The sequence below is a fragment of the Thermobia domestica genome, chromosome 13 (genome assembly GCF_964235325.1).
Source record: "Thermobia domestica chromosome 13, izTheDome1.hap1.1, whole genome shotgun sequence".
In the NCBI taxonomy this organism is placed as follows: domain Eukaryota; kingdom Metazoa; phylum Arthropoda; class Insecta; order Zygentoma; family Lepismatidae; genus Thermobia; species Thermobia domestica.
The window spans coordinates 99,862,464-99,879,638 of NC_137466.1; the positions used below are offsets into that span (position 1 = coordinate 99,862,464).

Here is a 17,175-nt window from a genome sequence, read left to right on the forward strand (position 1 = left end):
AAGTAACATGCTTTTACATTAGAATTTCACAACATTGATAATATATTGGTGATTAATACAATTTCTCAACAAACCAATTTTAAATGTTTTTCACTCACACAATTCATTTATCACCTTGCATAAAATTTTGATTAGTAGAGTTAGAACTAATCTTCATATGTAGGTTCCAATGCTTAGTATTTAACTGATAGGCACCTTTATTTAGTTAGTTATTCAAATAAGTATCGCAGGACAAGAAAAGAGTAGCGCGTACATGTGAATAATTATAAGATATTATGTAAAGTTTGCACCTCTATTCGATTTACTCTCGTTGTACATTTTGACAAGTTATGCAAATAATGCTTGATAAAGCTTTCATTAAAAAAAAAAAAAACAGCAGTAGCATCATGATTATAGAAGTTACAAAAAACATTAAACAGTAATCCCTTGTTCTAAGAAATTTTTTGCTGTTTGCAGCATGCAGTATACTAAATACAATACAAGCGATGCATTAATAATTTTAGCTTTGCGTGATTTGAACCTGAAATATGAAATACTGATTCTAGTTTCCAAAAAGTTCATGTAACATCAATAATGCATATTTTTACATAATACGGACAGCAGCATAATAATTGTACATTTTTATTTCAGACTATCCTATCCCTTTAATTACTGAAAATCGTATTTTCTTTTAAATGATTCTCTGCCCCTCCTTCAGGTAATTATACTTAACAATGGCCATACATCAAAAGATATGCAGTTCAATTTCTTGTTAGGGTTGCCTCGTATAAATGGAAAAGGTACAGTCGGTATTCATTTAAAAAGAAATATACAAAGTGGTTTATAAAAAAGGTGTTTCTCGGAAGATAAACCAAACTAAAGGGAAGAACTAGCTCGAATTTCTATGTTCCGATTTCTGCAACAAAATCACGGAATTTACACTGAATCACTTATGATTGAGACTTTGTGGATAACCAGACAAAGTTTCAAATCTTATGCGCAATCGTTCACAGTGAACGGATCTAGAGAATGAAACAAACCAGTTGCCGTGGACCAAAACTCCTTCCTTCAGCACAGCGGAATCAATATCCAGTTTCAAAGCTAAGCTTTGCGCACACCTCTCAGTTCGGGGTAACAGCAAAAATTATTTTTTCAATAAGAAGTTCCGGAATGTTTCGAAATTCCGGAATGTTTGGAAATTCCGGAATGTTCCGAAATTCCGGAATGTTTCGAAATTCCGGAACGTTCCGAAATTCCGGAACGTCTTGAAACTGTGTTCCGATTCCGGAATTGGAATTTCCGTTCTGAAAAATTCCGGAATTCCGGAATTAGGAACAGCCCTATATTGAGCTTTATTATTATTACAACTAGAAGAGACGGTCGTGTCAAAAACAGTCCCTACATAACTTAACATACATTTTTAGAGTGTGAATTAATAAAGTCATCTGCATTAAAGGCTATGCTGGTGTGCAAAGGGCAGTCCCAAGTGCGTAGATCAAATCATATGAACAGGGAATTTACGAAGGTTGGCCGAATATGCAATAATTCCCCCGTAATGAACATGAACTCAGAGTGCAGATGATTCAATAAAGGAATGGAGTAGCAATGGCAGTACAACCAGCTTTAGTAAGTTTTGTCTACTCAAGTGCAATGGTGCTATTCAGCCGGTTCACAACGGTTTGCTAGAACTGGTTGTTAAGATATTTGAGTTCCCAGATTCGTTTCTTATAGCCAGACATAAACACACACACACACACACACACACATATATATATATATATATATATATATATATATATATATATATATATATACGTTATTTATATTTGAAACACGACAATTTATATTATCAACAATTGTCGATCCATTGCTGGATGAAGGCCTTTCCAATACATTTTACAACAATCTATCTTGGACGATTCATTTCCAAGATATTCGCAGTGCTACACAATTTCTTTACACCACCTTGTATTAAGATACTGTGTAAGTCGCTACTAATCACTTGTGGTATCCAGAAAAAATTGTTTTTGTCTATGATTTGTTTCCTAAGAAAATCTATCTACCTATCCATCTACTATCTATCTCTCTCTCTTTTATATATATCTATATCTATCTATCTATCTATCTATCTATCTATATAGATAGATAGATAGATAGATAGATAGATAGATAGATAGATAGATAGATAGATAGATAGATAGATAGATAGATATAGATAAAGAGATAAAGAGAGAAAGAGAGAGAGAGAAAGCGACAGAGAATGTGTTAAAAATTAGAACAGCATCACTGCTCATGTGTATGTATTTGTTCAACATCATACCCACTCTGCCGAAACACACAGAGCACTGCACGAACAAATTGTTGATTCCCAAAGTCAAAGTCCGGAGTTCGAATATCTGTTGTAATCCTTAAGCTGCACTAAATCGGACACTAGAAGACTGATAGCAGAACCGATGTGTTGATTGGTTCTTTCTTTCATCCTGGCTTCGAGTTGTACTTTGGTGACTCGATGTTTCTGCAGATTGTCTACGAATTTGAACATCAAAATAGAAGTGTCGAGAATCGAGGATCGAATGTAGTTCATCAACTTCCTGGAGGTTTTGTCTTCTGTGTCTCCATTGGCACCTTTATGTGGAATTACTTCAATGACACTCGCGTTAGAGGAAATAAAAAACGAGTTCAGATATTAGAGTTCCATCCGTTGATCGTGATCGAACAATCACTGTGTCGTAACGATCCTTTTTTTGCGCGTTGCAACTAGTTTTATTCCAATATCTGGATCTGTATGGCGTATGGATATTAAAAGTGATCTTCAGAACTTTCTATCTATACTGGAGTCGTAGTTGACCATTAAACTGATGGTTCAGCATAATTTTCTCTTGCTATAACTTTGTGTTGCTAAGAAGAAAATTAGAATTATTAAACTGAATCTATGCTTTTCCAATGTAAGATTTATTCACGTCGAAATGAAGAAGAAAAAAACGAAAAGGAAAAGTGAATAGCAATGTATAGAGATGTCTTTGTCTACCTATTACAATGTTCCAATTTACCTTACTTTCTTTTGATTTTATTTTCCTTTTTCTTTTCCAAAATTTGGAAAAGTATGGTTTACTTTCTCAGGAAAATTCATAGTGTGTTACGTATGACAATATTGCTCAATATTGTTGAAAGCAAGAGTGGGCCATCTTCAAATTAATTTATTTTCCTGTAATTCTCGATCGATAGCTACAAACATTTCGGTTTTAGTCAAATTTCAAAAATTACAAGTTAATGCCATCTTGTAACAAACATTGTCTTTATATTTCTCTTAAAAGTGATAAATATAGAGGAGTACATTATGCTGGTGTAAAGAGGTTACAAAGTATATCTTCAAGAAGATTGAACACTAAACAACTAACATTTACTTTAATAGAAAGTCGCATTCCCCAACAGTTTTCAAAATCAAGAAATATATTACTCAAGTAGGCATATTCATAAAAAAAATCATAAAAAGTGAACAGTTCGTAAAGTAGATTATTTATCGTCGAAATAGTCAATAATAAATTTCAAGCTATTACAGAATTCACAGTAATTATCATGTCTCTACGAGCTCACATCGATAAGCTCTTTCGTAGCTCAATGATTGGAGCTCTGATCGTTTGCTTAGTTTAATCCTTTATTCAAGTACTGTATATGTGGTTCAGATCCCACTTTAAATTATATACACACACAGACTTATAGTAACCTCAATTAGAGGTATAATGTAGACATTTTCCCACATTTTTTGTCCTTGCATTATGATTTCTTAATTTTGCATCTTGTCTACCAAGATAAAGCATTTTTTTGTTTCACAGGGACATTTATATATGTCCCTGAAATGCTATATAAATATAATGCCTATAATAGTAGTTCTGTGATAATCTAGGCCATTGAAATTGTGGCTTTTTAATTAAGACAATATTTATTAATTTATTTAAAAATGTAAATTTTCCTATAAACGAGAAAGATGGTCCATTGATTTTTTTAGAAAATCTTGATTAAAAACACAGCTACACTTGCCTCCTGTAAAAGATTTGTTACGTACAAGCCCGAAATTTGGTAGGCAATAACTCGGGAACTATAGTTTTCCACCTGACCAAGTTTGGAATGCTGGTAGACCTTAATAAGCTTAATATATTTATGAAATACTGTAGTGCAAGGGCATTTGATTCTTGAATTATTGGTCATCAAATTTGGGTTTGCACTCAAGTAATTTAAATGGCAAATAACTCGGGGATCTGCACAACATAATGTTTTATGTTAGCTCATGAAGGTCTACCACCATACTAAATTTGGTCAAGAGCGGATAAGTTTCATCTATCACATTTACTGATTTTTCTTGATTTCATTGACTTCAAACCCAACTTCGATGACAAAAAACTAGGAAATTAAATATCAAGTATATCATAATATTTTATACTCTGCAAATTTCAACCTTTACCACCATACCAAGTTTCGTCAAGATCGAATGGGTTTTATCTACTGTGATTTAGTGAAATTTCTTCATTTCACTAAATATAAGGTCTACTATCAAATCAAATTTCGTCAAGATCGGAATTAGTATTGTAGATAGCATACAACGTATAATGATACTTCACTAAGTCGAATCCATACTTGTAAAGCCAATAACTCAAGAACTAAGAGCCTGGAAACCAAAATATTTCATATGTGTATTAAGTTTGCCTGTTCCATCTACACCCAATTTTGGTCCAGATCGAATTGGTTCTATCTATCGCATTACAGTTAAATTTCTTGATTTTTCTCAGCTCAAACCCTTCTTCGAAGCTAATAGCTCAAAAACCTTCTTAATCTTTCTTACTGTGATCGATTTTTTACAAAGTTTCTTCAACTTTTGCCTCCATACCAAGTTTGGTCAAGATCGTATAGCCGTCATCGATCGTGATTTAGTGAAATTTCTTCATTCACTAAGTTCAAACCCAAATTTGGTAGCCAATAACTCAAGAACCAATAATTTGTATACCACAATATGTTATATACGTACGTACTAAGCTACATGAGGTTTACTATTATAACAAATTTCATCAAGATCGGATTAATATCGTCTATATCATACCATGAATAATAACCTTTCACTAAGTCCAACCCCAAATTTGATCGTCAATAACACAGGAACCAAAGGCTTGCACGTCAAAAAATTTCATATGTGCACTAAGTTTGTGAAGTTCTATCACCATCCCAATTTTGGTCAAGATCGGATGAGTTCGATTGATCGTGTACGGTATAATACTGTCCTGATTTCAGAAAAAATCAAATGAAAGACGGCAAAATAGAAGATAAGACAAATTGTATTATAGTTATATATATAGGGTGTTTCAAAACAACACCGACAACGTTTGGAAGGTGATTCCTGACACCAATATAAGACAATAAGTATAGGCCAACCTGGGTGCGCAAATGTTTTTTTTGGGGGGGGGGTTATAGGCTGCCGAAAACAAAAAAAAATAACTTAAAGGTCCATAGCTTCAAAACTATGAGACCTACGGTAGTCGGGTCAAGACTTCGCTTAGAAACTAACGAGGAAACGGTCTTAAGTGTAAACAACCGATTTGGCTGGGGTCAGGATATCTGTTACGGGAGACCAAAGTAGGAAACATGTATTTTGGCGTTTGGGCCCATACGCAGAAATTTTCGAAATACGGGGCCCCAAAGTGGCCCTACATGCTATAACTAGAAAGCGAATGACGTTACTTGCACACAACCGATTTGGCTGGGGTCCGGATATGTGTTAAGGAAGACCAAAGTAGGAGACACGTATTTTGGCGTTTGGGCCCATACGCAGAAATTTCCGAAATAGGGGGCCCCAAAGTGGCCCTACATACTATAACTAGGAAGCGAATGACGTTACATGTATACAACCGATTTGGCTGGGGTCCGGATATGTATTACGGGTGACCAAAATAGGAGACACGTATTTTGGCGTTTGGGCCCATACGCAGAAATTTCCGAAATACGGGGCCCAAAAGTGGCCCTACATGCTATAACTAGGAAGCGAATGACGTTACTTGTATACAACCGATTTGGCTGGGGTCCGGATATGTGTTACGGGAGACCAAAGTAGGAAACACGTATTTTGGTGTTTGGGCCCATACGCAGAAATTTCCGAAATACGGGGCCCGAAAGTGGCCCTACATGCCCTAACTCGGAAGCGAATGACGTTACTTGTACACAACCGATTTGGCTGGGGTCCGGATTTATGTTACGGGAGACCAAAGTAGGAGACACGTATTTTGGCGTTAGGGCCCATACGCAGAAATTTCCAAAATACGGGGCCCCAAAGTGGCCATACATGCTATAACTAGGAAGCGAATGACGTTACTTGTACACAACCGATTTCGCTGGGGTCCGGATATGTGTTACGGAAGACCAAAGTAGGAGACACGTATTTTGGCGTTTGGGCCTATACGCAGAAATTTCCGAAATACGGGGCCTCAAAGTGGCCCTACATGCTATAACTAGGAAGCGAATGACGTTACTTGTATACAACCGATTTGGCTGGGGTCCGGATGTGTGTCACGGGTGACCAAGGTAGGAGACACGTAATTTGGCGTTTGGGCCCATATGCAGAAATTTCCGAAATGCGGGGCCCCAAAGTGGCCCTACATGCCATAACTAGGAAGCGAATGGCGTTACTGGTGGAGAATGTTGGCCTGGGTTGGAATATGTTATAATGTGTCTAAAGGTATGAGACTTGTGTTTGTTGTTAGGTCCCACAAAAAGGAATGTCGAATGTACAGGGTCCGATATTGGTAGATTTTCAATAAGGCCGTGAAGTTGGCGTATGTGGTACCCATGAAATTCTGAACAGATGTTCAGCTGGAACGAGCCGTCGAGGCGGATCTGCTGACCATGAGGGTGTCAACGGAGCGAAAGAATGTTTGCGTTTTTCGCTTGTATTTCTATAGCTAGGATGTGTGGAAACCGGGCGGTACACTTTTGTGCAAGAGAGTGAACATTAATATTTAATCGATACGGCGTGTGCTGTCAGGAAACCGGGCACAGTGGCGGAAGTAAAGTTTGCCGCCCTGTCAGGTTTTGTCGGAAGATAAACTACGAGTCTTCGACTTGGGCTTATAATAGCCATATCCGGATCCCAGCCAAACCGGTTGTGTACAAGTAACGTCATTCGCTTCCTAGTTATAGCATGTAGGGCCACTTTGAGGTCCCGTATTTCGGAAATTTCTGAGTATGGGCCCAAACGCCAAAATACGTGTCTCCTACTTTGGTCTTCCGTAACACATATCCGGACCCCAGCCAAATCGGTTATATACAAGTAACGTCATTCGTTTCCTAGGTATATCATATAGGGCCACTTTGGTGCTCCGTATTTCGGAAATTTCTGCGTATGGGCCCAAACGCCAAAATACGTGTCTCCTACTTTGGTCTCCCGTAACACATATCCCGACCCCAGCCAAATCGGTTGTTTACACTTAAGACCGTTTCCTCGTAAGACGTACCCTACCCAAAAGCCCATGTTTCAGAATCCTAAGACAGTCACGCAACTATTTTTTATTGAGGGAGTTTGGCTACGGGCGAACAATTTGAAGTACTCACCAACTACCTATATAAAAATTGTTGTGGAAGTACCGCAGGATTCTGAAACATGAATATTTAGATAGGGCACATACTAGTTCCTAAGTGAAGCGAAGCGGGAGATACGTAACGAGACACTGGTGTATGAACTAGGCACCCATTCTTATGTATACTGTTACTCACGAGGCTAGACGAAACAGAAATTCTGTGACGGGATAGATCTCTTCCAATAATAATAATAATAATAATAATAATAATAATAATAATAATAATAATAATAATAATAATAATAAAACAAATCAAGCAAAGCATCATTCTCATGACACCCTTCAAAATGGAAACGCCTTAACTCTTCTGTCGTAGGCAACATATTCAGATGCTTGAACAAGAATCTCTATTCCGTTTATAATTTCAAAAAGGAGTCCCCCTAGGTTTGGTACCCAATCTCCGCCATTGGATACACTTCTCTTATGGCTTCGGTTCAGAAAAGTGGAACTTCAGACAAAAATAGTTACAACTATTTTAACAATACTTTGTAAATACATGAACTTATAACAATAAAATGGGAGTTTTTAAAATAAAGTAAAGAAAGTGTACAGACTTCGACATGGAGATGGGCCCTTTAGGAAATTTTCTGTGAGCGCCCGTGGATGTCGATATAGATATTCCAGAATGATATGCAAGATACCACAATAGTTTATAGCAAATGATTCATAAAAATAACGAGTCAGCTTTAAAAGACAAAAAAAGGGTTAAAATTAATTCATCGTGGTCTATATTTGTCCATCTTCAGTTAATCTTTATGTGTGTTCTTCTACATTTAGAAGGGCAACACAGTTGAATTATAACCTACGTTGAGAACATTTAGTAGGAAAAGACAAACAAACAAAATACTTACCTCGAAGATTTCCCGTGTAAGCACACACTGAAGAAATGTTTGCAGCATAAATTACAACTGTAAACAACACAATTGAGAAAATCATACTTTACGATACTTTAATCTACTATTTGTTTGCTTACGGTAAAATTTCTAGCATTAGACACATTCCTTCAGTGAATCTCATGTATCTAGTCCGGGAAAGACTTATAGAAATTGATTTTGACAACTGACCTTGAAGAGAGGGAAATAAGATAAACTATAAATCTTGACACAATTACCTTCAAACTGTGAGATATGGATAAACGAAAGGGGGGAAGACAATTACCACATCCTCTTCGCTACTTCCGGAATATCATTTTAAGAGGTCTTAAAGCGAAATGTTTTTAGTTGTTCGTGCAAATTTTGTAAGTTATCACTTTAGACTTAAAAGGAAAGTGCTTTAGTTCTTTCTCCTTTCGAAAGAAGTTTCTTTAAAAGAAAAGCATACGAATGTTCTACATCAATGTTTTATCCCGAAACAAATTAGGCAGACAGAAATTATATAAATATGTGAAGAGTGTCACTTGTGGTAGCCGCACAGGCCTCTAATAATAAGATCACGGAATCAATTACTAGATAATCTATCAGGTAGAGTTTCTGAGATGTTTTCGATCTAGCTGAGAAATGTCGAAACAGAACCTTCAAAGTAGGAACGTGCCAAGACGGAGGAAGGGGACCAACTGCCATTATGGGCTTTTGTTTTGTTCGTTTATTGAAGTTTAACCTCCCTTTTAAGCACCAAGGCTATAGATGTATGAGACGTCGATCTTCAGTTAAAGGCGGAATTCTAACGACCGTGATGAATTCAATACTCTCCCGCTGGAAATCAAACCCAGGACCCCATGCACCGAAGATACGCGCGCTAGCTACAAACCAGCGAGGAGGACTGTCCACCTGAGATACGCAAAACAACTACTATAACTCCAGAGCGTTTAAACTGATAGTAGAAAACCAATTCCTTAAACGGCATATATTAAAGGCTTTATTTAAGCTGTATTGCATCACAGTTTCCTACTCAAAGCAGATAAGTATGAAGACGACAAACATTTGGATAGCAAAATGCGATGCATCTATGATTATAATACATTGCTGAAGTGTAGGAATGGGCACGAGTCGAGCTAAAACTCGACTCGACTCGAAACTCGAGTCAAATTTGAGTCGAAATGAAATTAAATGAAATCTTTAAGTTTTACGTCCCACGGTTATGCCGGTTAGGCTAAAGGAGACGGTGAAGATGAGAAATGAATGAAATGGTGGAATGAAGAAAGTGGGAGGAAACGGGAGAACCCCGAGAAAACCCACGAGCACGGTGTTTGTCCACCACAAAGTCCACACGGCATGAGCTGGGGTCGAACCAGGGACCCCAAGCACCGCAGGTGAACGCTCTACCACTGAGCCACCAAGTTTCGAGTCGAGTCAATGATAATTTCCTCAAGTCGAGTTCCGAGTCGAGTCAATGATAATTTCCTCAAGTCGAGTTCCGAGTCGAGTCACTGTTTTGAGGTCGAGTTTCGAGTCGAGTCGAGTTTGATAAATAGCTAGCTCGTTCAGCTCGTTTTAACTCGTTTTGAAACCATGTCCTGATTAGACTGGAAGGCGAAAGCCATGAGAAATATTAGCAATAATGTGGAATACTTTTAGTGTTGCTCGCGACAACGGTGGATCTCGCCTCGTACTTTTAGTGCATCTTATGGGGTATTTTTAATGTGTCTTGTATCGTCTCGATAACGGGACAACAATAATTTTTTATAAGGAGACAGCCTCCAATGTCATGAGCACCAACAGAAGTGTGTAGTTCTTACCATCAAGGTTGAGACTTGCACGGTCGAATTTTTGAGCCCAAGCAGAAGCCCAACCCAGGTAATGATATCAACCGGCTCGGCTCGGTTCTACTGAGCGAACTGATCGAGCCGGTTCTTTTGGGATAAGCCATCGGCTCCGTTGGGACAAGCCATCGACTCGACTCAATTGAGCCGATGACTCGAGCCAGCTCGGTTGAGATGAGCCACCGACTCGGTTCATGTGAGCCATCGGCTCGAGCAAACTCCGTTGAAACGAGTCTATCGGCTCGGTTCAATTCAGTTCAATCGAGTCGTTTTCTCGAACTGGTTTAGTTGGGTAAGAAATCAGCTCAATTCGGTTCAGCTCGGATGAGCCAGCTCAGTAGGGTGAGCTGTTGGCTCGGGTCACTTCTCATATTCGTCTCAATAGTGAATAAGCTATGAGCCGAACCGCTCGAGAAGTTAACAATCCTAAACCTAGGCCGAGCGATTTTGAACATGTTTGGCCGGAACCCTACGAGTTTTAACAATTTTTGGCTCAAGCCCAAATACTTGCTTCTCCGGAACTCAAATCCAGAACCTCGTGACCGATGTGCTTGCCTCTTGAAGACTTCTTGACGACCGAGATCGACAGTCAACTAGTTTTCAGTATTCAGATACAAACTGCCTACCCTTCATTGTTATACACAGTGTTGTTATACTACTACTACTACTACTACTACTACTACTACTACTACTACTAATAATAATAATAATAATAATAATAATAATAATAATAATAATATAATAATAATAATAACAATAATAATAATAATAATGTTTTAGTAGTAGTGGTAGTATTATTGATAATTATATTGTCTATGTAGGATACTTGAAAACAGTACATGAGACTACACACAGGGTTTAGCTCGAATTGGCTCGTTTCGGCTCGACTCGACTCGAAACTCGACCCAAATTCGAGTCGAGTTGGAGGAAATTTTTCGAGCCGAGTTCTCGAGTCGAGCTCAAAGATGTATGTTTCGAGTTGAGTCGAGTTTCAAAGAAAGCTCGCTCAAACTCGCTCGTGCCCATCCCTACTGAAGTGATCAATTTTTCCGACAGAAAACAGTATACCTATCATTGTCTCCCCGTTATGAAAACAATTTTCTTTTCTAATCTCACATATAGTTAAAGCTCATCGAGAAATGACCCTACGATTATTGTTATTGTTCCTTTGAAATCTTTTAAGTTCTAAACATTAAAGTCAGATCCACTGTGAACTACATAACATATCACTGGAAACTGGCCGTAGAATTGAGACTATGTATATTTGACACTTCAGTGTCATCTTAGATTTTGGCTGACGGAGGGAGCAAGATCTGCACCTATATAAGAGTCTACGTTTCTTTATTAGTATACAGGGTGTCGATAAAACGTGACCGTGGACCATTTTTTCTCCAAATTGATCCGCAATTGGAGATTTCTGCTGATATCACTGTTCAACAACGAAAATGTAAATTGAACAAAATCCGCTAATTCTTATTGATTTTATGGTGCTGATCACGAATTTGAAAGTTATTTTCAAATATTAGCTCTACTTTTCGTTTTACAGGCATGTCTAATAATAACGCTTTAAAAATAAATATATTCGCTTCGTTTGGGGTAAAATGTTACACTGATCCGGCAACACTGGAGAAACTATATGAACGCTTGGTTTCATTATGTTCCTTATCTCAGTAGTGTTCTGCTATTGTTAGAAAAGACAGGTTTAGCGCAGTTATCACTTATCAGCGTTTTGGGTGTGACGTTTGTGTAGTGCAGGACATAAAAATACAACTATAAGTACGCAAAAATACTGGTATTTCGAATGTATATTTTTAAATAGTTGTCGGAACTATTTCAAGTGACATTTTGAGGATTTCAATAAACAAAAATGCCGCGAAATTGTGTAAACAGTGCGGATAGCTTCTGCTACGTGTGTGGGAAAGTGACATTTTCCTCACAAAAGCAGACTATAACACCACTAATAAGAAAAGTCTATCAATATTACTTTGGTTGTAAAATTGGAGACCAAGATAAATCTTGGGCACCCCACATTGTGTGTAACACTTGTACCAGCAATCTAAGGAATTGGATTAATGGGAAGGGGCGCTCAATGCCTTTTGAATTGCCCATGATTTGGAGGGAGCCAAGGGACCACATCAGAGACTGTTATTTTTGTATGGTTCCTTCCGTCAAGAAGGGAATTTCCACGAAGAAGAAGCGGGCCTTGATCTATCCTAACATTCCTTCTACGATGCGCCCTGTTCCACATGGAGAAGGACTACCTGTTCCTGACCCACCTAAAGAATACGATTTTTTTTTCTGATGATGATCAAGAAGTTGAAGCTCCTGAATCAAGTACTTCGAAGGACCCTACGTTTGTTGTAGAAGAACCTCCATGTGAACCACATAGACTTACTCAAGAGGAACTAAGTGATCTAATCAGAGACTTGGACCTCTCGAAAAGCAAAGCCGAAATTTTAGCGTCACGCTTAAAGCAATAGAATTTATTGCAGGAAAAAGTAAATATTTCAGTGTATCGGAATAGAGAGAAGATGTTCACTTCATTTTTTACTATGGAAGACACACTTGTGGCATGTACAGATGTAAATGGTCTCATGAGGGCACTTAAAATTAATTACGAACCTACGGAGTGGAGGCTCTTTATAGATTCGTCCAAGGTGAGTTTAAAGGCAGTGCTTTTACATATTGGAAATGAACTTCCTTCAATTCCTGTAGGTTACGCAGTTCATATGAAGGAATCTTATGAAAACTTGAAACGTTTACTTCAAGCCATTAAATATTACGATTTTCAGTGGCTCATTTGTGGTGACCTTAAAGTAATAGCACTGTTGCTAGGTATGCAGTTAGGGTATACAAAGTATTGTTGCTTTATATGTGAATGGGACAGTAGAGATCGTGGATCTCACTACCGCAAAAGTGATTGGAGTACCAGAGAAACTCTTCAGCCGGGAGTGAAAAATGTGCAGCATGAACCACTGGTAGATCGTAATCGAATTTTGCTTCCCCCTCTACATATTAAATTAGGTCTTATGAAAAGTTTTGTTAAGAGCATGAACCAAGAGGATGAGGCCTATAAGTATACCTAAGAGGACAATTCCCTCGATTAAGTGATGCCAAAGTTAAAGAGGATGTTTTCATAGGGCCACAGATTAGGCAACTATTCAAAGATCACAAGTTCGACGAAATTCTCCAAGGTGAGGAGAAAGCTGCGTGGGAAAGCTTGAAGAGTGTTTGTTCACAGTTCTTGGGAAGACACCGAGCAACAAATTACAAACAACTGGTAGCAAAGTTTTTATTGTGCTACGAAAATCTTGGTTGCAATATGTCTCTGAAACTCCACTTTCTTCATTCACATCTAGACTTCTTTCCCGAAGATTGTGGAGCAGTAAGTGACGAACATTTTGAGCGTTTCCATCAAGATATTGCAGCCATGGAGAAGAGATATGAGGAAAGTGGAGTTTTAACATATTGGCCGACTACTGTTGGACTATTGCAAATGATGCTCCAGATGTAACCTACAAAAGGCAAGCCAAGCGAAGACGCTCAAAATAAAATAAACATAATCCTGTACAAGGGATAACTTGAAACTTTTGTCTACATTGCAGTGTAGTTCTTGCACAAAAAGGTATTTGTACATATTTTTCATGTTTTGATGTTAATACTGATTTTTATTACGGAATTGTTAATGTTTAACTTGACCACGGTTACTTTATTTTCTGTATCGCTGTGAAACTGGTATTTGCGCAATTTTGAAAAAGGAAGTACAAAGGTATAGAAAGCTATAGGTTAGGGTACTTCTTAACTCCCCAGCTTATCACATCACAGTGAAATAGATAAAAAAAAGTGAAATGTAGGTTTTTACAAGGATTTTGCTTAAATGTTCTATAAATATTAATACATTTGTATATACACAACTACTGTTGTACAAGGGCGTTTTTTTTTCACAACCTGAGCTAAGAAAATTCTTCTATTATCATTTCCTTTCATATTAAATGAAAGTAAAAATCGCAATTTCAAAGAATTTACATACTTTCGATCAAAATTTGTTGAACAGTGTATGTAGTGCTTGTACGATGAAGACCCACTCACTGTTTGAAGTGCTTGTGATAAGTGGGTGACTTCCAGGAACCAGGGACCAGGGGCCAATTTAAAAACTTCACAATGGATGGTAACGTTCCATCACATGTCGATACACTAAAGCAGTCACGAATGGTGATAGTTCAAGCAAGCACTTCATTACAATAATGTAAAGTCTGGTTCTGGGCCATTTTATCAGAAATGGTTCGAAGTTAGAGATTTCTGTAGTGTATGTATTGCGGTACCCACTGTTGATTGCTTCTGATAAGTGGGTAACCTTTGGGGGCTGGGGACAGAGCTGAATTCTAGAATTTCAAAGAAGAAGTTATGTTAAATTGGATAGCATTCGAAAGCTCGTAAGAAACAACAGTTGGTAATGTTCATCCCACATCGATACACCAAAGGGTCACGAATAATGACAGGTCAACTAGAAGTTCGATTTCAGTTGTTTTGAACTGTCACCATTCGTGATCCCTTTGGTTTATCGATGTGGGATGAACGTTACCAGCAATTATTTCTTAAAAGCTTTCAAATGCCATCCAATCTGACATACCTTCACGTTTGAAATTTTTGAGTTGACCGCTGGTCCTGACCCTCGGTGTTACCCCTTATATCGACCCCCTCACCGTACATGTACGACCTATTAGCAGAAATCTCCAACTTTGAATCATTTCTGCGAAAACGAGCCGTTGTCAGACTTTAAGGATACTCTGTATATTACTATGCAATTGATTAAAATATATGTTTTTCTGAAAGTCAAGGGAGTTACTATCCATAAATGATGTTTCTGATTTGACATTTTGTTGCATTTGGAAAGAAAGAGCCCTGATGGGGCTCACAGGTCCAGAATTGCAATAGCTCAGCTTACTTTTCTGGAAAGTAAGTAATAAGAAAGAAAAAAATTAGGCATTTTCCTTTAATCCCTTTTCTGTCATTATACTATTTCCCAAAAGTTACAAGCTACAGTAATGAATTCATGAATTAACTTCCAGCTGTTTCATAGCAAGACCTACTGATAGAAATACTGATTTTATTTACGTTCTCTTGTTTACATTGAAATGGCAAAAAAAAAAAAAAAAAGTTTCCATTTAGTTGGCATTCTTCCATTAGAAAAGAAAAGTGCAAAAATTGAATTGAAAACTGGTTAATAGATACTTATACGCAGTTTTTACGGGAAAATTTTAACAACGGTTATCATAGTTTTTATTGTGTATTGATACAACACACAAATGACGTTATTACATCATTAGACTATTGTGCAGTAATTGAATGCTGACTTAAGTGAATTGATTATAATGTTTCAAAGAAAAGAAGTTGTTAAGAGCTTCTATTGTATGCATGCACTAATCATCATAGTAGGAGCCAAATGCTGGACACATATAACCTTCATTCTCCTGACTACATTACAATGCAACTAATTTGTAAGAGCGTTTCGTAATTCAGTTTTAGAGTTTCTTGTAATGTTATTTTTCAACTAACAATTCCATGACTACGTTCAAGATCGAATTTACCACTAGGCCTACAAGGGCGCACGTTGGACGAAAAAAAGATTAAACTAAAGTCAGAATAAACGACCTCAAAGTAATAATTCCTTGAATGACTATTGGCATCAGTCATTACTGATGGTGCGTAAGGGTGGACCGTAATGATGTGCTGGTTCGCCGCACATCTCAAATAGCGCTCATGTGCGTGTGCGCCTTGCAACACCCTATCACCATTCAAAAATACATTAAAATGTATACAAAAAATGTTGAAATAAAAGTATGCATAAAGTATGCTTTTAAAAAAAAAAGAGCTTCTATTGTGTTAAAATTGTGTACGTTAGGATGAGTAGCGGCAAACTGCTTTCGGCCTAGGGACGGCCAAACATTAATTCCGGCCCTGACTACACTTGAGGATCCGTAACAAGAAGCAACTTACAAAATTAATTAAAGCTTCGTTATAGTTTCAAAATTGCTATTTATTTTTTACATACAATTACAATTAGCATAACTTATTCCTTATAAATATCACTCACATAGATATGTCTTTAGATACTATTGCCACAGGTAATTCATTTGCTCATAGTGGGCAATGTATGCTCGGATTCTACTGTTCAAAATAATAGAAGAACGTAAGAAATCCTGCTTAATATAGGATATATGACATTTGCTCGCAGTTGTAATAGATTGAGATTACAGTGCATAAACCTACATTGCCAATTATCTCACTATCTACGTTTAATAATTGGACAGCATAGTCGCAAAATCTGTTACCATTATAATATTATATTAGGAAATATTAAACACTGCTATTTTTGAGAATTGTAGATCAAGAAATACGTGTGTTAGTGGATTGAAATTAATACCACAGATTTGTCACATGACTAAGCGAAAATTATAATAACTTCAGAGCTGTACATCACCTGTAACATTGATAAAACAGTATAGTGTGGAGCTTCCAGCAATCAGAGCTCTATATTCATTGGCAACGAATTAAATAGGCGTTAGGTACATTCCTGAACAATCGCCTGGCATGCTAATTGTCGAAGAGTCTCTGGTGCTTGGGGTCCCTGGTTCGATACCAGCTGGCGCCAAGTGATCTCTGTGGAGGACAAACACCGTGTGCGTGGGTTTTCTCAAGGTTCTCCCGTTTCCTTCCACTTTCTTCATTCCACCATTTCATTCATTTCTCATCACCGTCTCCTTTAGCCCAGCCGGCATAAAAGTGGAACGTAAAACTTTGTATGAGAATCCATTACACATTGATATTGTGTGCTGGAGGACTACGATACAAGCAACCGAAACAAGATACCGACCAACTACA

General features: G+C 37.6%; 1 protein-coding gene across 1 annotated transcript in view; it reads right to left on the minus strand.

Moving 5' to 3' along the window:
* Positions 1-8,606, minus strand: part of LOC145669253 (uncharacterized) — a 32,045-nt gene extending 23,439 nt beyond the window's left edge. Inside the window, exon 1 of the mRNA XM_081737574.1 lies at positions 8,447-8,606. Within this exon, the coding sequence (XP_081593700.1) occupies positions 8,447-8,531 (85 nt within the window). The 5' untranslated portion in view covers positions 8,532-8,606. The remainder of the gene's footprint in view (positions 1-8,446) is intronic.
* Between the last annotated feature and the right edge of the window lie 8,569 nt (positions 8,607-17,175).